General features: G+C 57.2%; 4 protein-coding genes across 5 annotated transcripts in view; 3 read left to right on the top strand and 1 right to left on the bottom strand.

Annotated features, from left to right (window-relative positions):
* The first annotated feature begins 4,004 nt into the window (after positions 1-4,004).
* LOC125954163 (protein singed) lies at positions 4,005-17,279 on the top strand. 2 transcript variants are annotated; one of them, XM_049684282.1, is made up of 5 exons: positions 4,005-4,295; positions 13,525-13,896; positions 14,454-14,874; positions 14,950-15,656; positions 15,784-17,279. In XM_049684282.1, exons 2-5 carry the CDS (start codon positions 13,695-13,697, stop codon positions 15,987-15,989), a joined length of 1,536 nt encoding a protein of 511 aa, XP_049540239.1. In that variant the 5' UTR covers positions 4,005-4,295; positions 13,525-13,694; the 3' UTR covers positions 15,990-17,279. The 2 variants fall into 2 exon arrangements, with proteins under 2 accessions (XP_049540239.1, XP_049540324.1); XM_049684367.1 differs by lacking the exon at positions 4,005-4,295 and adding an exon at positions 12,819-12,987.
* A 967-nt stretch (positions 17,280-18,246) lies between these two features.
* Positions 18,247-20,450, bottom strand: LOC125958907 (homeotic protein ocelliless). The gene is made up of 3 exons (XM_049691736.1): positions 20,197-20,450; positions 18,945-20,071; positions 18,247-18,458 (listed from the first exon to the last, which is right to left on the bottom strand). Exons 1-3 carry the CDS (start codon positions 20,448-20,450, stop codon positions 18,247-18,249), a joined length of 1,593 nt encoding a protein of 530 aa, XP_049547693.1.
* A 1,461-nt stretch (positions 20,451-21,911) lies between these two features.
* On the top strand, positions 21,912-22,957 carry LOC125958749 (uncharacterized). Its single transcript, XM_049691723.1, has 3 exons — positions 21,912-21,956; positions 22,037-22,519; positions 22,619-22,957. The coding sequence occupies exons 1-3, from the start codon at positions 21,945-21,947 to the stop codon at positions 22,889-22,891; spliced, it is 768 nt and encodes a 255-aa protein (XP_049547680.1). The 5' UTR covers positions 21,912-21,944; the 3' UTR covers positions 22,892-22,957.
* A 1,095-nt stretch (positions 22,958-24,052) lies between these two features.
* The window catches only part of LOC125954031 (protein tweety-like), a 4,538-nt gene continuing 3,922 nt past the window's right edge, over positions 24,053-24,668 (top strand). The window contains exon 1 of the mRNA XM_049684027.1: positions 24,053-24,533. The gene's annotated coding sequence lies outside the window, so the exon portion shown is untranslated. The remainder of the gene's footprint in view (positions 24,534-24,668) is intronic.

Genomic DNA, 24,668 nt, shown 5'->3' with positions numbered 1-24,668 from the left:
CAGCGATAGAACCGCTCGCAACCACGCGACTCCCGATCGGGGAAACGGCCGACCGCCACACACCGGAATCCCCGGTCAACGTCGGTGGTGGTGGTGATGGTACCACCGGTATCGTCCGGGCACTGGTAGGTGGCCGCCGGTACGCAATGCCGCTCGTACTCCGAGAACACGGTACCGGGATCGCAGAGGAAGCTGCGCGACACTAGCGCCGCACCGGGGGAGAAGGTACCGGCGGGCCGCGTGCAGAGCCGGTAACCGCGACAGTGCGGTACCGATTCATCCGGAAAGCGGCCCGCCCCGAGACACACTAGATCCGATAGATAGTGGTGACCGGTCCCGGAGGGTCGCACCAATGCGGCCATCGTGGTCGCCTGCGTCGTCGTCGTCGTTGGCGTTGTCGTTACCTGCGTCACCTGCGCCGTCATCGGTGTCGGTGTCGGTGGTGGCATTGACAGCAGGGACGGCAATGGTGGTGGTGGTGGTGGTGCGGGAGCGCCATCACACTCGTACTCATCCTCCGGTACGCAGGCGTGGGCTGGTGGTGAGAAGAGGGGCCGCTCGTCCGGGCACCGCTGCCGGATCGGTACGAACACGCCCGGATCCTTCGTCTTGAGGCAGTTAACGAAATGGCGACAGTCGGTGGACGATTCGAGCACGTACTTGCCACACTCGCGACACTCGTACTCGATCGCGTAAAAATCCTCGAGCGTGGCACAGTCGTCACCGGTGATGCACCGCTGGTACCGCCCACTGAACAGTGCCCCCTGCCAGCACTCGTCCTGCCGGGGCCCCGCTAGCGACCCGTTCGTGCCCGGCACCACCGCACACGTCAGGTACGTCCGGCAGGACGGATCGGTCGGGTTCGGGAAGCGACCGGGCCGTGGACACTCCCACGACGACACGTCCGGGCTCAGTGGCTCACCAGCACTAGCCACGTCACTACCACCACCACCACCACCATTGTCCACCTGGCCACGGACCAGCACTAGCAGCACAGCGTGCACCAGCATCAACAGTTGCTGCTGCTGCTGCTGCTGCTGCTGCTGATGATGCGACGCCATTTGCGATTGCGATTGCACTCACTGATGGCCCCCCGAAAAGTGTGAGGTTAGGATGTGTTTTTGGGGTGAGCCCCGGTTAACCCGTACCGGTAGGGCTTGCGGATGCGGACTAAATGCGCGTCCCAACCGCGGCGGTGACATCGCTTTATAGCGGGCAGGCGCGTGCTAATGAAGTGCAGGCCACCGCCACCGCCACCGCCTCCGTTTCCGGGGCACGTCGGTCTTCATTCTCTATTCGTTCGTTCGTTCGTTCTAATCCCGGGTGTGCGTGCCACTCCCCCGTCCCCGTCCCCGCTCACACTACACAATCAAACCCCATTTGTCCCACGCGAGTGGCCTGTGGTCCCGTGCGGTCCGGTTCTCCCGGTCGCACGGCACACGGCAGCCTGGCAGATGCTTGAGATGCAAATTGCCAGCCCGGTCAGTCGCGCCTTCACGCCCCCGAACTTCCATGGTGTAATTGATGGCGGCGGCGGGCTGGGCAGCATACTGAGCAGCGCGACACGCGACCGTCCAAGGTCACCGGTCTCCTGCCCCCTCACCCCTTCCCGGTGACGGTCAGTTTCTTATGATGGATCGCATCGCTTCGGCGCTGGAGGAAAGGGAGCTAGCGGGCCGCGGGCGCGCGGCCAATTGGTTGGTGTGCGCCACGGAACAGGATGTCGGATAGGGGAAGTGTTCGATTCCGAGATGCGCGATCCCCGCATGCGGGTGAAAGAAGGAAGGGAAAAAAATGGGGGAAAGGGGGATGAGGGTGAGGGGTGGAGGGTGCGGTGCGGTGACCAATGCGTGGATCATTAAAACGGAGAAAAGCCAGCGAGCGAGGCGCGATCGCGCGCGCGCGCGCGAGAGATCGCTGGCCGTGATAAAACCGAAATGGGGGTGGGGGTGGGGTTGAGTAGGAGGAACGGGTGGGGGTTGATAAATCATAAACAATGTAACGGGGTGGCTTTCAGCGCCAGCCGGCCGCTCGAAGGGTCTTTCTCCTTCTCTCTCTTTCTCTCTCTCTCTTTCTCTTTCTGTCTTTGTCTCTCGGCAATAGGAAATCGAGTTTGATGATGATCCGGCCATCATTCCGCGCCGTGAAGCTCTCACAAGTCACCGACTACGCGGCCAGCCAGCCAGCCAGCCAGCCAGCCAGCTAGCCAGCCAGCTAGCCACCACTCTCCCCCTCCCCCCGAAGCACACCCTGCCGTCCGCAATTAGACGTAAGGGAAAACTTATCAAATCAAATATGGCGATAGACACGAGGGCAGGGCAGGAATGGGCAGGAAGGGGGGGTGAAGTAAGGGAAGGCACGGCAGGTGAAACCGGAGTGACAGTGAGTGATGTTTATGCATTAGGAGTGCAACTGGTTGGTGGGCCCGGGACCCGGGGTTCGGGGGCTCAATAAAGACTTGCTTGTTTTATGACGCCTCGCCTCGTACGTCCCAAAAGTGCCGAAGCCGGATTTAAACCGGGCTGCGCACATGCACACACACACACACACACACACATGTGTGCGCTGGCTGGCACGATATGGATGGAATCAGGTTTATTGCGATAAGAGGCCAGAGGGGCTCATCTCTACCGGGATCTCTCTCTTACTCTTTCTCTCGCTCTATTGGGCGATTGCAATCGGTTCGCTCGGTGGTCTGGTGGCTGCTGCTTTCTTTTCCTACCCTCTCCAACCCCTCCCCCCCCCCTTTAAAGGAGCTACCGCGGGCCGCGTAACACCGGAACCAATCGCGCGCGCGCGCGCCAGGATGCTAAAATCTGCGGTTATTCGCGATCCTTGGAATCTTTTCTCATGCTCTTTTAAGGAGACTGAGCGGGGAGTGGGGGGGGGGGGGTTGGAAGGTTCCTCGGCTACCATGGGCTACCTGACTCGCTTCTCTTTTACGAAGGGTAGACGATATTGTTATTGTTTTTTTTCTTTCTTTCCGGCCTGCACTCCCTGCATCGAGTGCAGCCTTTGTTTTCCAGCTTCCGCTTCATGCACCGCCCCACCCCACCCCCTCACACACACAAACACACACACGCAAACAATCACAACCCAGTCTTTGCTCGCACGCCGGTCGGTTTCCGGAACGCTTCGTTTGCTCGCTGACTAAGGGGTTTATGGGCTCCTTTTTGGAGGTGGAGCGTCCAGGGGAGAGGGAAGCGGGGTTTTCCGAGTATTGGTATGGAGTGGTGGAAAGGGGCTGGAGCGGGGGGGGGGGGCTGTATATTTGCGCTCTGCTCCACTGCTCAGCGCTGCGCCGTTACCGCTGAGTAGCCATAACCGCCACCGGTAACGCATCTTCCACTCACCACTCGCATCGCTCAGACACTCACCACTCGCTCTCTCTCTCTCTCTCTCTCTTTCGCTCTCTTTCGCTCTCTTTCTTTCCATTTTCTCTTGCCGTTCTGCATCGCTCGCTTCCACGCACACGCAACCCTCTTTACCTCTCGCTTTCTTCATTATACGGATACGTTCTTCTTGCTGTTCGCTCACTGCGCCGTACAGTGTACCCACGGGGGGAGCCACGGCGATGCCTCTCACGCGCTGACACGCACTGCCGCCGTCACCTCCACTTGATTCTGTTGCTGCTGCTGCTGCTGCTGCTCGTTTTCTTTACGATGGCTTTCCCGAACGATGAGAGGGGGCTTTCCCGGTAGCGACAGTGGCCACTACCCGCCTCGCATCATCATCATCCTGGCCCCGGCACCGGCACCGGCGGTCGCTCACTCGCTCAGTTACCATGGTGGCACGGTGTGAGTGCCACAGCGTTTCTGCGTGCGTCGTTGGTAGCCGGTGCGGGGGTGCGGCTGAGGTACAGCCGCAGCAGCAGCAGCAGGCACTCGCCAGGCACACAAGCGAAAGCGCGGCCGCGGGTCCGGCACTCCCGGGGGCCTCCGAGAGCGCCAATAACTATGTGAGCATCTCCAGCAGCGATTGCATTTATGCTCCGTCAGCCGAGTTGAACGCACACGCGGCCCTCACACTCTTCCTTGTCGTTTACTCGATACTACTCCACAATTCTCGACACCCGCTCGACGCTCCGTATCCGTGAATCCGTGAATCCGTGTGTCCGTGTGTCCCGTGTGTTCCGTTCGCTCGTCCGTCCGTCCGTTCGTTCGTTCATTCGTTCTGTGCGTGTCCATCATCATCATCACCATCATCATCATCAGCACCACGCTCTGTGTACGCCTCTGCCTCTTTCAAGTGAATCGCTGCTAAAAAAAAAGGTTCCTAAAAGAGGAAAAACAAAGGTAAAAGCACCCCCCCCCCATCCTCTTCCTCTTCGAGACGACTTGCTCGGTCTCCAGGTACTTTGCTTTGCGGTGTACCCCCACCACCCTCCCCTTACCTCCCGGTCCTTCGCCGCAGAGTCGTCAGCCACAGCCAATCAAACGTCCATCGCCAACAGAGCAAGCAGAGAGGCGAGCGATCCGAATGCCCAAATCCTCATTACTTCCCGTACTGTGTGTATGTGAGTGTGTGTGTAGCACGGGGACCGGGTAGCTCTCCCACCCACCACCATCACATTTCTCTTTCCGCTTCCTTGCCCGCTGAAAAACGCTCAAACTCAAAGCGCAACATCCTGCGTGCCCTGCTCTTGTCTGCTGCTGCTGCTGCTCGTCCGTCTCTGCTCATACCTCGTTTGTGTGTGTTTGTTGGTGTGTTTGTGCTTTTGTGTGGGCGTGAAGGTGCCACAGGCCGGCTTGCAGCAGGAAGTGTGATAACGTAGCAGCGGCAGCAGCAGCGACAGCAGGTCGCTCCATGACCCTTAACCGGCCTCCTTACTATCATCCAACACACGCACACACACCGCGCCTACACCTGGCACTGCTTGGCGTCGGTTCCGACAGTCAGTACCCCGTGCTGACAGAATTCTCGTCGCTCTCGTCTCGTCCCCGTCGTCTGTTAACTACTAGCAACCGCAAACGGCAACGCACGATACCTACAGCAGCAACAACAACAACAGCAACAACACAAACAACAACAGCAACAACGGAAAAAAAACAACGCCACTGTTGTCTGACACGGCAGCGGCTTCAGCAGCAGCAACAGCAGCAGGGCGTGTGTGTAAATGTGTGCGTTAGTGTCTATCGGACGGTTTTGTTTGTCTCTCTGATTCCTCCGTGTCGTGTCGAAAACTTGTGCGTCTTGTGCGTATCACAGTGCACCAGGTCCTTAACAGAGAGAGAGAGAGAGCACCGGGTGCAGACATACTGCAGTGTGCAGTCGTGGGTGCGTCTGTGTGTGTGTGTGTGTTTGTGCGTGCATCGGGCAGTTACCCCCCGGGCAGACAGTCCGTTCTGGCGGACGCGGGTAGACAGCAGCAGCGCGGTACTCGGTCTAAATTTAACCCGTACGTGTGTCACGTCAAGTTCCATGACTCCGGTCCGACCGGCCAAGGAACTCCGGCAAAGCGGCAGCGAGAAGGAGGGGGGGGGGGGGCTGCATATACTGCGAAGGGGGGGGACGCAAATACGCCGGTCTAAGGTCTCCGGGCCGGCGCCGACGATGAGTTTGGACAAAGAAGAAATTGGCGTGGCGACACACGTTCCAGCACTCGTTATGCGTCTCCCTCTCTTCCTTCCTCCACCGCCCTCGCTGCTGGCGCATGTGCATGTTCGGCGCATGCGAGCCAGCGGCCATGAGTCACCCCGCTTTGCATCTGCCCTCTGCGCGCACACACACAATCATACACACACCAGCGTACCGGCGACAAGCATGTGTTTTGGGTAAAGCACACCGGTCTCCTCCCGATCCAACAGGATTGCCGGTCGAGAGAGGGCGAGGTGTGTGTGTGGAACACTGTCCCGGAAATGCCGCCTGCCTGCTGCCCGTGCTGCCCGTGCTGCTCCCTTTTTGGAACGTTCTTTGTTTTCCTCGAGATCGGAGAGCTGTTCTGGAGGCCTTGACGTACCGCATGGAGACACGCGAGCAGCCGGATGATGCTCGCGCAAGGATGCCACATCTGGTCTCTGTCCCAGCCGGTAGTGTGGTGTAGTTTCATCTTCGATTCGTTGTGTTCCGTTTCCCCAATGCCGGAAAAACGCAAGCGAAAAGAACGCTACAACCCACAAGTAGTCGACCCCAAGGCACCCAGCGGGGGCGGGGAGAGGGTCCGCGGAAAAACGGTTTGGGGAAGGGGCAGGCCTCCAGCGCACGAGCTTTTCTGCGAGTGCGTACTCGTTCTTCTTCCGCCACCGCTACCGCCCTTGCTGCTGCTGCTGCTGCTTACCATCGGTCGTCTTTTTGCACATTTTCCGCTCCGCTCCGCTTTCGTCTCGGTCGCTGCGGATGGGGCCCAGCCAGTGTGGCGGAGAGGGGGGGGGGCTTACCTTGTCCTCTATGGTTCTATGGCTAGCCACACACACACACCGTTCTCGTCGCTGGCTCAGAACCAGGTAGTGGTAATTTACTGGGCGATTCCAACTTCATTTCGCCATGATTCGCCGCGTTGCTTCTTCCCCCTTTGCTTTGCGGCTTCTTTCGCGGCGCGGCGGCCGCGCTTCACGCTCATTTCACACATGCGCACACCCCGCCACACCATTTTCTCTGCCTGTGTGTATGTGTGTGTGTATGTGAGTGTGAAAATAGGCGTGGAAATGTTTGCAGATTGCACCTGAGATACGGGAGAGAGAAAGAAGAGGAGGTAGCAGCAGCAGCAGCAGCAGCACCAGCAGCTGAGTCATTGTACCTTTGTTGCAGCGCTGGCCCCATCCCACACCCCCTCCCAGGAGGGGGGAGCGTCTGTTCTGTGCAGGAGCTCTGACCGTGGCTGACTAATGACCAACAGGCTAGGTAGCTGGCTGGCTTCTTACCGTTTCCTTCTCGCTCTGGCTCCGGCTCTGGAGCCGCCCTATAAAGAGCTGGCTGGCTGGCTAGTACCAGACGATGATGATGCTGCTGCTGCTGCTGCCCCTCTGCTGCTGGTCTTGGATCCGTGCATTTATGGTTGATGAAGCAGCAGCAGCAGCAGCAGCAAGGAAGCCGACACCGATTTGCACAGCAATTTTAGGCACCTCCCGTCGCTCCCGGCTCCTGAGAACCACCCCTCTTCCCTCTCCTAGAAGCAGCATAGAATCAATTAGAGAGGCCAGCAAAGAACCATCGCGCGTTGATCGCTAGTAAAAGGATTGCGCTGCAGCAGCAACCACAATCTTCATCATCATCATCATCAAGTGCTGATGGTGGTGAATGGCTCTACCAAGAGGTGCTGCTACTGCTGCTGCTGATGGAAGCTGGATGGGTAGGAACCGCGGTAACCGAAGGGGTGAAAGCGCGCGGCGATCGTGAGGAGCAGCGGCTGCTGCTGTGTGTGTGTGTGTGGATGGAAAATGGAAAAGCAAATTTATTCGATTCGCACTGTTGAGCGGCACCGCGCGGTGCCGGTGCCAATGAGCTTTCACTCGCGGCTACGGTCCAAGGGGCAGGCCGAAGGGGGTGTTTCCCCCGCTTTTAACAAGGTGTCCATCCGCCGCGTGCCTTCCGCGTGACTATGTGTGTGTGTGTGCGCTGCACACTGACTTGAGAGCACTCCTGCCCAAAAAAGAGTAAAGTTTAGGGCCAGGTGAATCTCTAGATATGGGGCTATAAACGGGGGGAGGTAGGTGACTCTCAACCGCTTGTTTTTCGGCGCATTTTCGACAGCTTTATCTTCGCCCCCAAGCCCATCGATTGATCCCGCGAGAGAGAGAGAGAGAGAGAGAGAGAGAGAGAGAGAGAGAGAGAGGGCTTCCTTTCACCGCAATTGCACCATAATGCCCCCTCAACCTCGCGCACGACAGCTTCTTCATGGATCGCTCTCTCTATATCGCTTGATTGACGTTTTATCGCGTGCATGTTTACACTTCCTTGTTGGTCCCGATAGTTCCGGAACAGGGTGCGATTAAAGCGATAGCAGCAGCCGCAACACACACACACACGCACGCACACACGCACTCAACGCCGGCAGACCAGATCGCAGCCAACCTGCTCGTGTTGGCTGGTGTTTAGAGCGTGTGCCTGCCCATACCAGCCTTCCTACATCTCATTCCCCCCCGCCCCCTCCCCTTCGTCGGGGGTGGGGGGTGGATAAGATCCGGAAAGGATAATTATGGTGTTGAATTTCTCCCGGGCTCCCGGCGGCGGCTCCCCGCACAAACCAAACCGGTACCTCCTGGTAGGCCTGGTAATATCGGGTTTTTGGAGCCCTCCTCCCCCCTCCCCCATTCACCCTTCTTCTTTACACAATTCCGGCTCACTCACTGCAGCAGCACGGCCAATCGAACGGTTGTTCAATTCGGCCGCCGGTATTTCGGGCTCGATCTATTGTTGCCTCGATGCCTTTCGCCCGTTTTCTTTTCTTGCTCTCTCGCTCTCTCTCTCTCACTCTGTCTGGCTTTGGTGCATGTTGCCGCTGCCCGGGTAGCTCAGCTGTGTCCCGTGGCAACGGGGCCTGACTTGTTTTGTTACTCTCCATCTCGATCCCCTTTCGCTAATCCCGCTCCCCTATACTACAGCCAGGGTGTAGCATAATCTGCTCGAATTATCTCGCGCTGGTTGAAATAACACACACGCAGGAGAAAGAGCGAAAGAAAGAGAGAGAGAGAGAGAGAGAGAGAGAGAGAGAGAGAGAGAGAGAGACCGGTACCGGTTCATTTCTCCTTCAATTCCAGGGGAGAAGGGTAGGAGGGGAGGCAGCGTCGACCGATCCGCTACAGTAAATCCGCTGCGAGGGCATTAGCCCCATCCCGGTGCCGGTGGTTCCGAAACACACACACACACACGAGGCTGAGGCCATCGAGCCGGGGGGTCGATGACGCAGTCTGCAAATGCAACCCCCGCGGAAAGGGGGAGGGGGATGGAGGCACCCTCTCGACCCCACCGGAGTAATGGGCACTCCAAATCGTTTTGGCGGCAAGTGTAACGTTCATTCTAACCTCACCTTTGGCGGTCGGTTCGCCATCTTGTCCTGCAGCGGTCCTGGATCGATATCGAGCGCTTCCTAGAATCCTTGCGCGCGGGGTATTGTGGGTGTGTTTGTGCATACGCGCCAATGCCCCACACCCAACCAAGCCAAGGGTTGGATTTTCCCGAGGCAAAATGTCGGTGTGTGTGTGTGTGGGTGTGCGCGTGGACTGCGCAAATGCTACCCCACAAGTCCCAGTGTGTCGCAGCGTGTTCCTTCTAGCACGCGAGCAAACACGGTTGGCGGTGTGCACCACTCACCACCAGGACACTCACTGCTGTCACACACACACGGGGCGGGGGGCGAGCTGCTGCTTCTAAGGAGAGTCACGCGCTGGCGGCGGCATTGGCGGCGTCTCGACAGTTACGACGCTTCAACAGTCACAGGCACACGGACGGACGGCCGGCCGGCCGGCTCTCTGGCATATTAATGTGCAGCGCATGAATGCCTGCCGTTTCCTTATACAAACACACACACACACACACACGGACACAGACACATGTGGCGAACACATGTGCGTGCGTGACACACAATGTCCCGCGTGTGCTACTAGCGCGCTGACGCTAAGAGCGGATGATGCAGACGGTGGCCCATCGTTCCGTTCCGTTCCGCTCCAGGGGGGCTCCGTCGTTTTCTCAACCTCAACACGGGGGCGGGGGTGCCGGTGTGATATTCAAGGTTACCGTTGCTACCGAAAACGCCGAAACCGATTCCCCGAAAAAAAAAAAACCGCGACCATCGCTGCGTGTGTTTTGCCTGTTTGGCATCATCTTTGTCGTTCTGTCGTACCCCGTTTTTTGGCGAAACCGGAACACCGCCACCGCCTGTCCGTCTCGGTATCTTTATGGTTCTATGGCCGCTCGCTCTCTCCCTATCTCGTGCTTGTTGCTGTTGGTTTGCCATTTTTGTTTTATTTCATTTTCGCGCCAATCATCCAGCCTCTAGGAGTGCTCGGAGGAAACGAAACTTTAGGAGGGGGGCAGGGGGAGGCCTGCCAGCTGCCCGTGATGATGGTGCCCTCTTTACAAACGAGATGGAATCGTTGAGCGATCGTCATCATCATCATCATCACGATATGCTACTCTGGGTTGGAAAATTACTCCCGTTATTTGCACTCACACACACAAGCATACACAAATTGGCAAGACCAGCCAGCCAGCCAGCCGGCGCACACGGGCCTGACCGGGCTCGGGAAAATGCCGTTTCCACACCGGAGAAAGCCCAGTCAGCCTCTCTCTCTCTCTCTCTTGTGGTGATTGAAAGGTGGTTGGTGGGGGGAAGCGGGTATGGAGGGCACCGTTTTTCCTTTTTGGTTGCCTCTTTCCGTTTCCCGTTAGCGTGTTGCGCCGTCCATGCCGCGTGAGTGGCCGTGGTCCAATTAGCCATTGATTTGATTTTTGTGTTGTTGTTGTTGGGTTGTTGTTGCTGTTGCTGCTGCTGCTACACCTCTCTCACTCCACCAGCGTGCGGAGTGTGAATCGAGAGGACGGAGCCCCCCCTACCCGCGGTTCTATGACCACTCCGGATCGTGTCCGATTCCCGGCCACGCCGCGATTTTTTTCTTCTGTTTCGAACGGAAGCGGCGGAGGCTTTACGATTTTTGGGGGCCCCTGGCGAAGAAATCGTACCAACACCTGCGTTTGTGTGTGTTTGCGTGTTTGTGTGTGTGTGTTTATGAACGTATGTGGTGTGATTTTGACTATTGTTTGCGAGAGCGATTGGTGTGGCGTGGAGTGTGGACCACTCGTTTCTAGATATGTAGAGCAGCAGCAGCAGCAACAATACGCTTGCGCGTACCGAGCAGCAGCAGCAGCAGCAGCAAACACCCATTCCGTACAGATGGACGTACAGCCACCAGTGTGAGGGTTGTGCGAGGTTGATGGTTGGCACAACAGAAAAAGAAAAAAAAAAACACGGCGGCAGCAGCATCGCAAAGATTGTCACGATCTGCTGCATCCTGCAACGCGAGATCTCGCAATATCTTTTCTCGTTTGGCGATTGTTGACATCCACATGCAGCTGTCACAAAATGGGGTTACAGCTCACACTCGACAGACAGAAAGGCAAATACACAGGTAGCCGGCCGGGGGCTTTCTAGGCTCTCTCTCTCTCTACTCTTCGCTTAATAATCCACCACCCAGGCTATGGTGCTCTATGGTGGTCATAATTCCCTCAGCCTCTCTCTCCTCCCCTCTTAGACGCGTGGCCATCAATAAAAAAAAGAAACAATCCGGAGCGCGTGGAGAAAACGTGGCGAAGTTTCGTGAAAGTCTGGTGTGTGCGTGCGTGTGTGTGCACGCGCGTGCATGCGTGGCCGGAGCGGGGGTTGGGGGGGACGGGAGAATTGGAAAAGCATCTCCTCCCCAGCCCACATGCATTATGCATGTGCCACCCCCCTACTCCACCTTTTGCCGCTTTCTTATCGCTCTCTATCTCTCCCTCTCCCTCGCCATCTATTTTCTTACATTTCTTTTCGGTGGCTCCTAGTTCGATGGGCACCGATCGGGTGGTGGGGTGCATCAAGGAGAAAAGTTTTTGGAAGTAACAAACAAACAAGCAAAAAAATATGCCTCCGCAATATGCATCTCTCCGCTCAAATCCGCGGGGGTGAAATTGTTTTGCTTGTGATAGTTTGCGCCCCCCCCCAAAAAAAACCAGTGGGCGCTGAAGCTTGCCCGGAAAACGATCACGATCCGGCGATCGAGGTCAAGAAGCACGCTTGGCAAAAATTTTCGCGCACTCCCGGACCCGTTATCGGGGAGGTTTTTTTTGTTTTGTTTTTTTTTATCTACCTGGAAGAAAGTTTTATTACTTGCGGCTAGTAGCTCGAGAGAGAGAGAGGGAGCAGGGGGAAGGGGACGAGTGCGTTTCGTATGTGTGTGTGTGTGTGCACCGCTTTCCCAATAGCGGAACACACTCATCCACCCGTAATCCATCCTCCCCTCGGGGAAGGTGAAGCCATGGGGTGGGGGGTGGGGAGGACCACTTTCACGGACGGCCATCCATCTATCACCGTCCACCGCCATCTCGTCACGTCCTCCTCCGTTCAATCATCTCCCTCTCTCTCGTCAACTCCCTCTTCCTTCCTCCTACTCTGTCTTTCTCGTGGTCTTTCGTCTCCTCTTCCAGGAGTAGATGAATCGCTGAGGGGGGTAGGTTGGGATCGGATCGAAACCCCTTCCTCCCTGCGGATTACCGGAATGACGAGAGAGACAGAACGAAGCGCAAACATGCAAATGGAGTCACGTCCGTGCATGTGTGTGTGTTTGTGTGTACATGTGTGTTTTGTTGTTGGTGCAAGGTCGCGAGGGAACGAGGGAACATTGCACCCACCCCCCGAGCACCGAGAAGCGTCTAAAGCGATAAAGCGGATGCGCCACCAAACCCATTCTGCCCCTTTCCTCTACCTTCCACACGCTACGCCCTGCTATCGGCTTATGAGTCAGCGAGCGAGCGAGCGAGTCGCGGTGACTCCTGCAATCGGTTGATAGTCATGGTGGTGCGTCCCAGGAGGAGGTCAGGGCTCCTCCGATTGCCGATTGTGGATGTGATCGCCGTAGTCTCGTCGGTGCCAAAGGGGAGCAACCTTCGAGGAATCGGCGTCGATTTGGTATTCCTCGCGGGAGGGAAGCGCAGACAAAAGCGGCGAACCGCGAACCGCGAACAAAGGGAGACGCGATAGAGAGAAAGAGAGAAGAGAGAGAGCAAGAGAAGGAGTGGAAAGGGGGAAATCCTCCCCGTCATCATCGTCGCCGGGGCGATCGCACTCGCATTAGTCCGCCACAGTCTGCTGCTGGAAGCCTTACCGGCTTGATGTGTGTGTGTGTGTGTGTTTTGCTGCTGGTGCTGTTGTTGCTCTCCTCCTCCTCCTCCACACTAAACACCTCTGCGCACGCGCGTGTGTGTGTGTGTGTGATTGTGTCGCGCGCCGTGTGCGTGACTTCCGGTCGTCAACGTCTTACCTGTCAGCGGTTTCCGCCACAGCAAATAACCAAAGGTGTGAGTAAGGCGAGGGTGGTATCGACCAAAGAGAGCGCGTTAAGAGAACGTTGTGTTCAACCGGCCCGGTGGCGGATCAGGTTCGAGCAGGATCCCGTCGACTGAACACGCGTCCCACGTCATGACGTCATGAAGTGCAATGACGCATCGACTTCCGTTTCCGCGCGCAAGATGGCGTTTCCCGATTGCTCATAGGGGGGCGGTCGTCATATATTATGCATCAGACCGGGGCACCGGGCGTGCTTTCCCATCTCCTTCAGCGGGCGAATGTTACTCACTCACCCGACATACTCATGGCTGCACACGATCTGCTGTTGGTACCCAAGGTCTCAAAGTTAGCAGTGATCCGGTGGTGCATTGCGTGACTACTTCCCTCCTAGACGGCTAGACGGTCATTGGCTGGCTGGCTGGCTGGCGCTGATAACGGCTTCACAGACCTAGACGACCGACGGGGTCTGCTGATGCGTGAGCCATGCAACCGACTGCTAATTACCTTATGCTTCTCTCTCTCTCTCGTTATCTCTCTCTCTCCTACAGTGCTACATCAGAGTGATCTACTAGGTCGCTACACCCGCCGTCACCTCCTCCCCTATTCCGTCCTCTTCGCCCCTCGCCCCCCTTCTTCTGCACAGCACGCGTGCGTGATCTCGCAAGAGATCTCGTCCCCCCCGGCAGCCACCCTGTATCTGCAACCGACCGCCGCCACCATGAATGGCTCCGGCTACGACATAAGCACCAACGGGGACATCCTGCTACAGAACCAGCAGAAGGGCTGGTGGACGATCGGGCTGATCAATGGCCAGTACAAATACATGACGGCCGAAACGTTCGGCTACAAGCTGAACGCCAACGGTGCCAGCCTCAAGAAGAAGCAGCTCTGGACGCTCGAGCCCTCCAACACTGGCGACAGTAAGTAGCGCGCGCGCGCGCGCGCACCCTTATGTAGCCTCCGCTCCCCTCACCTCGCCTGGTACAGACTTGCTCGTTAATGCCTCTTCACGCGAACCGCACACTCTGCTTCGCTCGCGTGCTGCTGCTGCGGCTGCTGCTGTAGCTGGTGTGGTGATCAGCCATCCAAAGCGCCTCCGGCGTCAGAGTACCATTGGGATACCCTGAGGGGGGGTGGTGTTCCAGTCGTGCTAGGTGTAATCATCATCATACCGTGTACCACAGCACAGTCTGCACACAGAGCCCTTTGATTGATGGTGCAATCATGGTATGGCCTGGCCCGCGGATCATCCCTGTCTCTGTCCAGTGGGCGCTCGAGGCGATGGCGATGGCAAAGGTGGAGGAGATTAAGATGGTATCCCCTCCTGAGATTGTCTCGCAGGCACCAGAGATGTAGCACAAAGCACAGAGAGAGAGAGTGGTAGTGGTGGTAGAAGAGGGCACGCGAGACGTGAGTGACGGCTGCTGATGACTGATTGCGTGCTTTGTTGTCCCGTTTTTCCCCCTCCGCGCGGTAGGCATCATCTATCTGAAATCGCACCTCGGCCGCTACCTATCGGTCGACACGTTCGGTAACGTGCTGTGCGAGTCGGAGGAGCGTGACGCCGGCAGCCGGTTCCAGATCAGCATCACCGACGACAATTCGGGCCGCTGGGCGCTGAAGAACGAGCAGCGGGGCTACTTCCTCGGTGGCACACCGGAGAAGCTGACCTGCACGGCAAAGGCACCGGGCAAGAGCGAACTGTGGAGCGTGCATCTGGCGGCCCGGCCCCAGGTGAACCTGCGCTCGGTCGGCCGCAAGCGGTTCGCGCACCTGTCCGACTCGCAGGATGAGATCCACGTCGACGCAAACATTCCGTGGGGCGAGGATACGCTCTTCACGCTCGAGTTCCGCGCCGACGAGGAGGGCCGGTACGCACTGCACACGTGCAACAACAGGTAAGCCACGCCGCCTCAAACGCCACCACAAAACAACAAGCGCACAAAACACTAACGGACACTTGACCGACACAGATACCTCAACTCGAACGGCAAGCTGGAGGTGCGCTGCACCGAGGACTGCCTGTTCTCGGCTGAGTACCACAGCGGGCACCTGGCGCTGCGCGATCGCCACGGTCTGTATCTGTCGCCGATTGGCTCGAAGGCGGTGCTCAAGTCACGCTCGCAGACGGTGACACGGGACGAGCTGTTCTCGCTCGAGGACTCGCTGCCGCAGGCCTCGTTCATCGCGGCACTCAACAGCAAGTACGTGTCGGTGAAGCAGGGCGTGGACGTGACGGCCAACCAGGACGAGATCGGCGAGAACGAAACGTTCCAGCTCGAGTTCGACTGGTCGGCACACCGGTGGGCACTGCGCACCACCCAGGACCGCTACTGGTGCCTGTCGACTGGCGGTGGCATTCAGGCGACCGGTAACCGCCGGTCGGCCGACGCCCTGTTCGAGCTCGAGTGGCACGGCGACGGTTCGGTGTCGTTCCGTGCCAACAACGGCAAGCTGCTGGCCACCAAGCGCTCCGGTCACCTGTTTGCGACGGCCGAGGCGATCGAGGAGACGACCAAGTTCTACTTCTATCTCATCAACCGCCCGATTCTGGTGCTCAAGTGCGAGCAGGGTTTCGTCGGTTATCGCGCACCCGGCAGCAACAAGCTCGAGTGCAATAAGGCGATCTACGAGACGATCCTGGTCGAGCGGGCCCAAAAGGGTATCGTGCACTTTAAGGGTAAGGGTTCTAGCTCCGCGATACTGAGCTACGACTAAGCTATCATTAATTCGTTCTCTCTCTCTCTCTTTCTCTCTCTTTCTCTCCCTCCCTTCTTCTCCTTCTCCCTCACCATTGCTATTCGTAGGACAAAACGGCAAATACTGGCGTGTGGATGGTGAGGGCATTGCGGCCGATTCGGATGTACCGTGCGATGGGTTCTTCATCGAGCTGCGCGAACCGACGCGCATCTGTCTCCGCTCGAGCGATGGCCGCTACCTGGGTGCCACTAAGAACGGCACGTTCAAGCTCGTCGACACCGGCTACGACACAGCCACCCAGTGGGAGTACTAGATCCCGCGCCAACTTCACGCACCACCACTCACTACACCTCATCACCTCCGCACGAGCGGGGTACGACCAGACCCCCATCGTCATCCTAACCGCCTGCAGGCCCTTCCGTGCACTGCAGGCGTCGTGCTGCCGATGAACGACTGAACTGCATCTCAAACTACTCGTTACACACATACACACACCGTCTAAGATTGCGTTAGAATTTATGGTTCCATCTGCAGAACCGATCGGCGCATTCCGTCTCTCTCTCTCTCTCTCATTATCTTTTTATCACTCTGACCCCCCTCCCCTCCTCCTCTGGTTTTCCCTCGGATTGTAACGGTCGTACCGTGACAGTCGTACCGAGGGCTATCGAGGGTTTGATGAATGGCCTATCCATGTTTTGTGTAACTGGCTACCGGCATCAGATATTTCGATACGTCTACAACACTTACAACACTAACGTGTTAACATACACACATACACACATACACACACACACACACAGCGACACATACCAACTCAAAACACGTAATTATTATATATAAATATAAATCTAGACATTACCGTGTAGTCTACGTTGGGGATGCAGTTCCTGTATCTCTGCCCACCTTCTTACCCTGCCATCTTCCTCTCCCGCATGTGGTGCTTGCTAAATCGGACGAGTGTTTAGATGCCACTCCGCTCGATACATTCACATTTAGAAGCTAGCGCTCGAGAGCATACCGTGCCGTGCTAATAGTGCGGAAGCGATGCGATAAGGTGAGCGAGAGAGCGAAAAAAAGAAGAAAAGAGAAGAAGAGAGCGAATTCGGACAATTAGCACCTATTAGGGTTCCTCCTAGCCTCGGGCCCCTTCCCCCTGTCTAGAATGCGGTAATGCGCGACGCACGCGAGCGAATCAGGGAAGCTAAAGCCAAATACTCGAATCACGACACACACACACACACACACACACACACACACACACACACACAGAGGCACACACTGTGCTGTCACCATCCTACCTCTCCTTTCTCGCGATCTACGATCACTTTACTCTTTCCATGGCCCTGCTGCGCCAACGTTTCTACCTCATGCGGGGCGGGCCGGGGAGCGAATGCTGAGAAGGAAGCAATATTAAGGAGGAGAGGGGGCAGGGGGGAGGTGGAATTGAAACTAAAACAAACAGACCCAGGAACATCCAGGGACTAAAATAACAACAGCAACGGAGCGGCGGGAAGGAGGGAACCTCAGGCACTCATGCAAATTAGGAGATACAGTGGTTAGCGAGAGGAGGAAGGAGGGGAGGGGGGGGGGTGATGGAAGGATGTAGTAGTAGGGAAGGGGGGAGGGGGTCAATCGGGATCGGGGTTGTAGCAGCGTTTAGAAGTCTGTGTGATATCTCTTGATCTACTACTTCGGGGGTACGCGTTAGGGTGTGATGGATGATGTGTGCAGTGCTTGCTTGCGTGCGTACGGGGGTGCGACACATGTCCGACATGGAACAAACCGCACAATACCTACACACGCACGCGCGAACGAGAAAGGACCCGCCCAGGAACACCGATCGGCCGGAAAAGGGGCGATCGGAGTCTCCGGGTGTCGGCTTCATCGTTCACCCACTTAGTAGCTTACGTAATTGGTCTCTTTTGATGGACTCCAGGGCACCCTGTTGTCCTCCCTGTTCCTGTTTTTTCTAGGAGCAGGCCGAGCGGGAGCGAGGCAGAGGGTGCCCATTTTTTGTGGAAACGCACGCAGCGTGTATTTATTAACTAAAAAAAAAAGAAAACAAACAAACAAACAAGCAAACGAAAAGTGAAAAACAGCAGCAAACAGCGAATCATACCAGCAACATATTCCTCATACTGAGGCGATGATGATTGATTAACAACTCTCCTTATGCTTTGTTTTTCTCGTTTATCTCTCTTTCTCCCTCATTCTATCCCCTATCTCTCTCTCTTTTTCTCTGTCATAAACACACACACACAATCTTTTCTATTCTTAACTCTTATGCATATACATAAAATATACATATACATATATTATATATATACTTATACATTAAACAGTGTCTGCGTTTCTTCCTCTCCACCGATCCGAAATGTCCGCTGCCCGTTGGAAGCGATGATTGTCAGTCCTGCTGTCCTGCTGTCCTGCTGCACTGACTTGTTCACTAGGGGAAGAAGGTTTGGATGGGGACCGGAAGGGAGAGGGGGTCTGTAGTATGGTAACTTCGACTCGACAACCTCGGGGTAGTGGGAACAGGGGGGTGGCGTATTTCAAAGCACGGAAGGGGATTAGAATTTGCCACCGAGCTCCTCGTCGACGTTGAGATGGATGCTGATGGGGCGCTCGAGATCGAGCAGCTCCGATGGTGACGATCGGTGACCGGCGTCAGCCTCACGCTCCTCGTCGTCCCGGTCCTGGCAACCGTCAGCCGTCGCGGGCGGTTGTAGCGGCTGCGTCAGCGATGCCGGTGGTGACGTGTGCCCGGTATGGTCACCACCGTCTCCACCGAGCGCCGTAAACCCGGCCAGCTCGTCCACCAGCAGCCCGGCCAGGTGGTGATGATGGTGGTGGTGGTGCTGTTGCTGCTGCTGCTGCTGCTGCAGCTGCTGTTGCTGTTGCTGTTGATGGGGATGATGGCTTGAGGCTTGAGGCGGCTTTTGAGCGGAATGGTGTCCACCGCACAGCAGCTGATGGTGGTGGTGTGCAGTGTGGTGCAGCTGTTGCTGGTGCTGGTGCTGCATCGAGTGCTGCATCGAGAGTGTCGTTTGATCGGAGGGCCCAGCCAGCAGGCTTTGATCGAGGTTGAACAGCGATTCACCCTTGAAACCGTCCACACCACCGAAGCCGCCGTCCGCATGCAGGAACTTGAGCTCGTCCGCATATACGGACGGCTGATGATGGTGATGATGATGGTGGTGATGGTGCTGCTGCTGCTGCTGTTGGTGGTGGTGTTGCTGTTGAAGAAGAAGGTTGGTCGAGGAGCGACCGTGCTCCTGGTGATCGATATCGGTGGCGAGCGGCTCTGAGCTCCCGAGTCCGGTAAAGAGTGAGGTCGAGGGTAGGGTGGCGGTGTGGGACGATGCCGGCAGCTTGCCGGGCTGCGTAGTGCTCGAGGTCGACCCGGTGAAGCTGTTCCACTCGAACGTTAGGCTGCTCGATCGGCTCCCGTCCAGCGAGTTCAGATGGTCAAAGTTGAGGTTAAGGAAGAGGTTCGGTGACAGCCGCCCGGGCGATGCCAGCGAGCCGCCCATGGTAAGCCGTGGCAGATCGGCATCGGCTAGCCCGTAGCCAAGCCCCAGCGACCCTACGCCCACGCTCACACCTCCGTCACATCCGGTACCGCCGCCACCACCACCAGCGCCTAAGGTTATACCCTGCAGGGAGCTAGTGTCGAACGCTAGACCACCCACTCCTGTCCCGTCACCTCCGACGACCTCCGAACCGCCACTATTCGAGTGTTGCTGTTGCAGATGGTGAAGCAGCGAGCTGCTGCTGCTGCTGCTAGTGCTGCTGTGCTGCTGATGTTGATGGGGATGATGGTGCTGGTGCTGTTGCTGTTGCTGTTGCTGTTGCTGGTGGTGATGGTGGTGATGATGGTGGTGGTGGTGTTGAGCCTGCTTCAGGCAATCGCTCCCATCGTCCATACCGTGCAGCATCTCGTCGCCTAATCCGAGTTCATCGGACTCACCCCCCACAACCCCCAGTATTCGAGCCGCCGAACCATCGTCACCATCTTCGCCACCGTCCATGCCAGCACTACCACTACCGAGTACACTGTCCGCGACGCCACCACCACCACCGCCACCACCACCACCACCACCGATTATGACGAGTGTGGTGTCCGCGCCCAGCCCCTCGTCCTGATCACCCCCGTCCAACTCAGCATCGTGTGCTCCGGGTTCGAGACCGTCCCCTCCACTGCCACCACCACCACCAACCGACGTCTTTTCGCTTTTCCGCCACTTGGCACGCCGATTCTGGAACCACACCTGGACTCGCGCCTCCGTCAGATCGATCCGCACCGCGAGCTCCTCGCGAAAGAACACGTCCGGATAGTGGGTGCGCTGGAACGCCCGCTCCAGCTCCTGCAGCTGCATCGAGTTGAACGTCGTCCTGGCATGGGTTGCGGATGGATGCGTAGACGATGACGAGAGGATGAGAAGACGTGACGTGGCGGAGGCGATACGAGATTGCACGAGGGGAGGGGGGGGGCTATGGGATGTTACAGCATTACCTACCTGTAGCGACGTTGCTTCCGCTTCATGACGACGACGACAGCGACGACGACGACGACGACGGCGACTGCAATCGACGCAGCCAGCTCGCCGGACTCGTGGACGCTGACTGGTACTCCCGGGAACTGACTGCCCCCTGGTGGTGGTAGTTGGTCTAGGGGACTAGTGGGGGGCGCGATATCGACCGCACGGCACAGGACACCGGAGTCGACTCCCGGAACCCCGGGTCTGACTGCACTGCCCGTCTCATGCCCCATTCGAGCCACGTCCGACGTACCCAACATCCAACTTACCTTCTCCATCTAGCAACCTCCTCTCTCTCTTTCTCTTTCTCTCTTTCTCGTGTCCGATAGGGACCGATCGATCGATTCTGTGTGTGTGTGTGTGTGTGCCAGCAGGAGTTTGGGCGGCCACGGCGGCACCGGTACGGCTTCACCTTAACGCGACCATCCGAGGACTCAGTCCAGCTCAGTCCACGTGGTATTACGTGGCGCAGGCAGACGAAAGGAAGGAAGGAAGGGGGGGGGGGGGTATGGGAAGGCGAATGAGGCTGGCCCGCCGTGATCTGCAAAGCCCCCCCCCCCCCCCCAGCAGGCAGTTGGCGGGCTCGGGCTCGAGTTCGTTCTGCGCAGTCCAGTCGCAGTCGCAACATTCTGGAGGATCCGATTGCAGCAGCAGCAGCACACACACACACGCTGGAGGGGGTTTGGGTCGATTTTTCCCATTTTTCCACACCACCCTGACCGCGCCGCGGTGTTCTGTTGTGACCGCTTAGCGCCGCCGCCAGCGACGCGAACGCTAAGCTCCCCCAATAACAACAACAACAGCAACAGCAACAACAAGCACACCATCGGCGTGTGTGTGTGTGTCTGTGTAGGGTGGAATTTCCGTTCTGTTCTCTGTGCTGTGTGCAGCAACCAGGACGAGGGGGGGGCGCCGTCCATCCAGCCGAGCTCCGGTCTGTTCCTGACCGCTGGACCTATGGACGGTATCGGAATCAGGAACCTGCGACCTGGAGGGGCGTGCCTGATGACCTGATTCGAATGACTGCGGACAGCGGTGTCGCGCCGGGAATGCACGTCGACAGTGTGTCAGGCGAGTCAGGTTGAAATGTGTTCCGTTGAAGCCAACGGATCTTGAAGACGTTAGCGAAAACGTCAAGCGGTCCTCGGGCCAGGCTCCTCATCCTCGGAATGTGCGCTTGTCCGGTGCAAATAGGGAGAGAAAAGAGAATGCTTTCGATTTTTTTTTATAAATAGTATTATTATTTTTCGACCACCTTTCCGAGTGGTAACAGGGGGACGTGAAGTGAAGTGTCCCCGCTATCATCCGCAATAGCGCTGAACACTGACACACTGGTTCTAGGAAGCTTCCTGGTACGCGCGCGCCCACCAACAGCCAGCGTAACCGGATATGCGAGCTGTCGCGTCCGCCATTAGTAGCCGTTGGCAACGCTGGATGCTGATGCCATGGCGCATCCCTTGGCTGGCAGCTGAAGCTTATAAAAGACAGCCACCGAACCCGGTGTACCGCTCAGTGTACCGCGGGCTGTCGAGGTACCATCCGCCAAAGAGTCGCCATAATTTAGGTAAAGGAAAGCGAGGAGAGAGAGAGCGAGAGAGAGAGTGAGTGAGAGAGAGAGAGAGAGAGAGAGAGAGAGTAGTGACAGAAAGAAAGAGAGAGAGAAGTGGTGTGGGGAAGGGGGTTGGTTGGGGGTCGAGAGCCACCTATTTGGCTGGTCCTGGAAGGAGATGAAGTTCACGGTAAGTGTGTGAGATCGCCCATTGACCATTCCAATATCAATCGTTTCCCTTGCGCCCCCCTCTCCACCTCTTCCCCGTAGCCATTCGTTTGTGTGGTTCTGTTTGGGCTGGTGCTGGTGCCGACCGACGGGCGGCTCAAGTATGGCGGCCACACGGACCTAGGCGAGGCGGACCGGGGCCAGAGCAATGTGACCCGCGAAGAGGAGGACGAAGAGGAACAGGAACCGCAGGGGCATGGTGAGATGGCGAGCGACCAGACGAGAACGACTGCCGCCTCCGCCAACTGCCATCACTCACCCGCCCATTACGGTTGGACACTGCACCGATTAAGTCAGCAGCTGGCGGCGGCTGCGGCGGCTGCGACGGCTGCCGCAGCGGTTGCGACGGGTAGCAGCACCCGCACCACCACAGATCTTAATGACGACAACCACGGTGACGACGACGTCGAGAAGAGAGGCGACGGTCAGTGGGGCCCGGTAAAGCGCACCTCAGCCGACTATGGCCGCGAACTGTCCGCCGATCTCTACGCCCAATATCCTTCGTCATGCGCCTGCCAGACCAAGGTAGGAACGGGCAACTACTACCACTACTGCTGTGACAGCTGGTGGTGTAACTTTTCCCTTCTCTTTCTCTCTCTCTCTCTCTTTCTCTCTCACACACAGTACGAACTGCTCGATCTTGGTTACACGCACTTTCCGCGCTACATCGTGAACGCGATCTGCCAGAACAGGAGCGCTAGCAGCCGGAAGTGCTGGCGTGGCTCCAGCTGCAAGGAGATCCCGTACAAGGTGCGCGTCCTGACGCGGCGCTCCGATGGCGGTGGCGAGCACGGTACCGACACCGATCACCACTCGACGTTGCTGCCCGAGCCGCTGCGCGCTTACTGGCGCTTCAAGACGGTCACGATAGCGGCCGCCTGCCAGTGCTCCCTCTAGCGGCGGCGGCTGCTGCTGCGACGGGCTGCAGTAGCTGCTGATCACCAGTAGCTGCTAGCCAGAAGCCAGTAAGTCGGTTGATTGGTGCGAACGGGGAAGTGGGGTGTGTCAGTGTGAGGGGTGATGGGGAGGGGGGGAAGGGGTGGGGGGTGCTGCTGCTATTCTTGATCATTGCTGAGTACGCAAATACACGAACATACTAGAGCCAATCGGACGCTCGATGCTTTCGTTTTCGACGCCAGCCATTGAAGAGCAAAAGAACAAGAAGAAAAAGAAGGAGGAGAAGAAGAAAAAGAAGAAGAAGAAGGAGAAGAAGTAGAATAAGGAGAAGAAGAAGAAGAAGAAGAAAAGGAAGAGGAAGAAGAGGAAGAAGAGGAAGAAGAAGACGAGGAAGAAGAGGAAGAAGAAGACGAGGAAGAAGAGGAAGAAGAAGAAGAAGAAGAGGAAGAAGAAGAAGAAGAAGAAGAAGAACAACAACAACAACAACAATAAGAATAAGAAGAATAAGAAAAGGAAAAAAGAAAACGAACAAGACACTAGTTGTCTGCGGAGGCAGAAGAAGAGGTAAAAGGAAGACAAACTCGAGCTAAGGATTCGGAAATCGCCGCTCGCGTACTCGGACCTCGGCTAGTAGTAATCGCACACCGAGCGCCAGACGCCAGTAGCGGCGGGCGCTCCGTATTTTAGGGATGGTCCTCTTACAACACAGCTAACCAGGCAGCCAGGTAGGCCAGTAGCTAGGCCAGCTATAAATCCAGTAGAGTACCGAGAGAGAGAGAGAGAGAGTACGCGTACAGGCACTCGGTCGAACAGGATGTCTACTATACACGCAGGTCGAATACGCAGTAAGTATGCCGCTCTCGAGCCCGCGACGCGCCGCTCTCACCTCTCAATCCTGGCGGAGGGAGCGCCTTGTATATATATATATATATATGTAGGGAGCGGCCGGTGTGCAACCCGACTTCCGATTCGCTCTCGAACGGTGCTTCTGCGTGCTCTCCGTCATCACTCTCTTTCTCTCGCGCTCTCGCGCTCTCGGCCTCTCTCTTTCTCTCGGCGTTGGGCTTGGCGTGCTTCGGTGTGTTTCGGTATCGGCGTTGTCGTCCTGGCTTGCCCCCTTAGCTCCGACACTGCACACCTAGTAGAGAGCCAGCACAGCGCTGCAGCACGCAGCACCCAACCAGCCAACCAGCCAGCAGTAGTAGTAGCGACGACGGCAATACACGTAGCAACCAGCCAGCTAGCCAGCAAGCAAGACAAAAGCAGCAGTAGTAGCCCGTAGCTCCTTGGCCTATCTATCCGGTGACAAGTCAGTTGAGTCAGTGGAAGACTGAAGGTGCGCCACCCTGTTCCAGAGACTACCCGGACGAGCGTGTCCGGTGCCGGGCCAGTCAGCGTCACGTCCTGTCACAGTGCGAAGAACCCACTAGGGTGTGCCCATCCCTAGCTGTTCTGGCGTCGCCGTCCCACGTCGCCGTCGAGCTGCTGTTGTTGTTGTTGTTGTGGTCTTCGACGCGGTCTGGTATAGCAGCAACAGCAATCCAAATCCTTCGCGTAGCGCGTGTGATCGGTTTGCAGGGCTCGAGCTTGAGATCCACCAATGTGCACAACGCGATCCTGCCAGTAACCAGCCAGCGGCCAGGTAAGATCCCCACAAAGCAGGCTACACTCCCCTCCCCCCTCTATTGTGGCTGTGCATGTGCGTGTCTGTGCGTGTCTGTGTGTCTGTGTGTTTGATAAAAGATGAGGCTGACCGTCGCCACCTTCGAGGGAAGGC

Source organism: Anopheles darlingi, chromosome X, assembly GCF_943734745.1.
Source record: "Anopheles darlingi chromosome X, idAnoDarlMG_H_01, whole genome shotgun sequence".
NCBI classification, from domain to species: Eukaryota; Metazoa; Arthropoda; class Insecta; order Diptera; family Culicidae; genus Anopheles; species Anopheles darlingi.
Note: the sequence above shows the minus strand (reverse complement) of the source record. Positions and strands in the feature narration are given on the sequence as shown.

Excerpts from the sequence above, each read along its gene's own strand:
- LOC125958907 (XM_049691736.1), bottom strand. The coding sequence starts at position 20,450 with ATGGGGCATGAGACGGGCAGTGCAGTCAGACCCGGGGTTCCGGGAGTC. Across the intron at positions 20,072-20,196 it reads CGGAAGCAACGTCGCTACAG|GACGACGTTCAACTCGATGC; the intron begins GTAGGTAATGCT and ends AACCCATGCCAG. Across the intron at positions 18,459-18,944 it reads TATCGATCACCAGGAGCACG|ACGGTGGTGACCATACCGGG; the intron begins GTCGCTCCTCGA and ends CGCTCGGTGGAG.
- LOC125954163 (XM_049684282.1), top strand. The coding sequence starts at position 13,695 with ATGAATGGCTCCGGCTACGACATAAGCACCAACGGGGACATCCTGCTA. Across the intron at positions 13,897-14,453 it reads GCCCTCCAACACTGGCGACA|GCATCATCTATCTGAAATCG; the intron begins GTAAGTAGCGCG and ends TCCGCGCGGTAG. Across the intron at positions 14,875-14,949 it reads CTGCACACGTGCAACAACAG|ATACCTCAACTCGAACGGCA; the intron begins GTAAGCCACGCC and ends TGACCGACACAG.
- LOC125958749 (XM_049691723.1), top strand. Across the intron at positions 22,520-22,618 it reads CATGCGCCTGCCAGACCAAG|TACGAACTGCTCGATCTTGG; the intron begins GTAGGAACGGGC and ends TCTCACACACAG.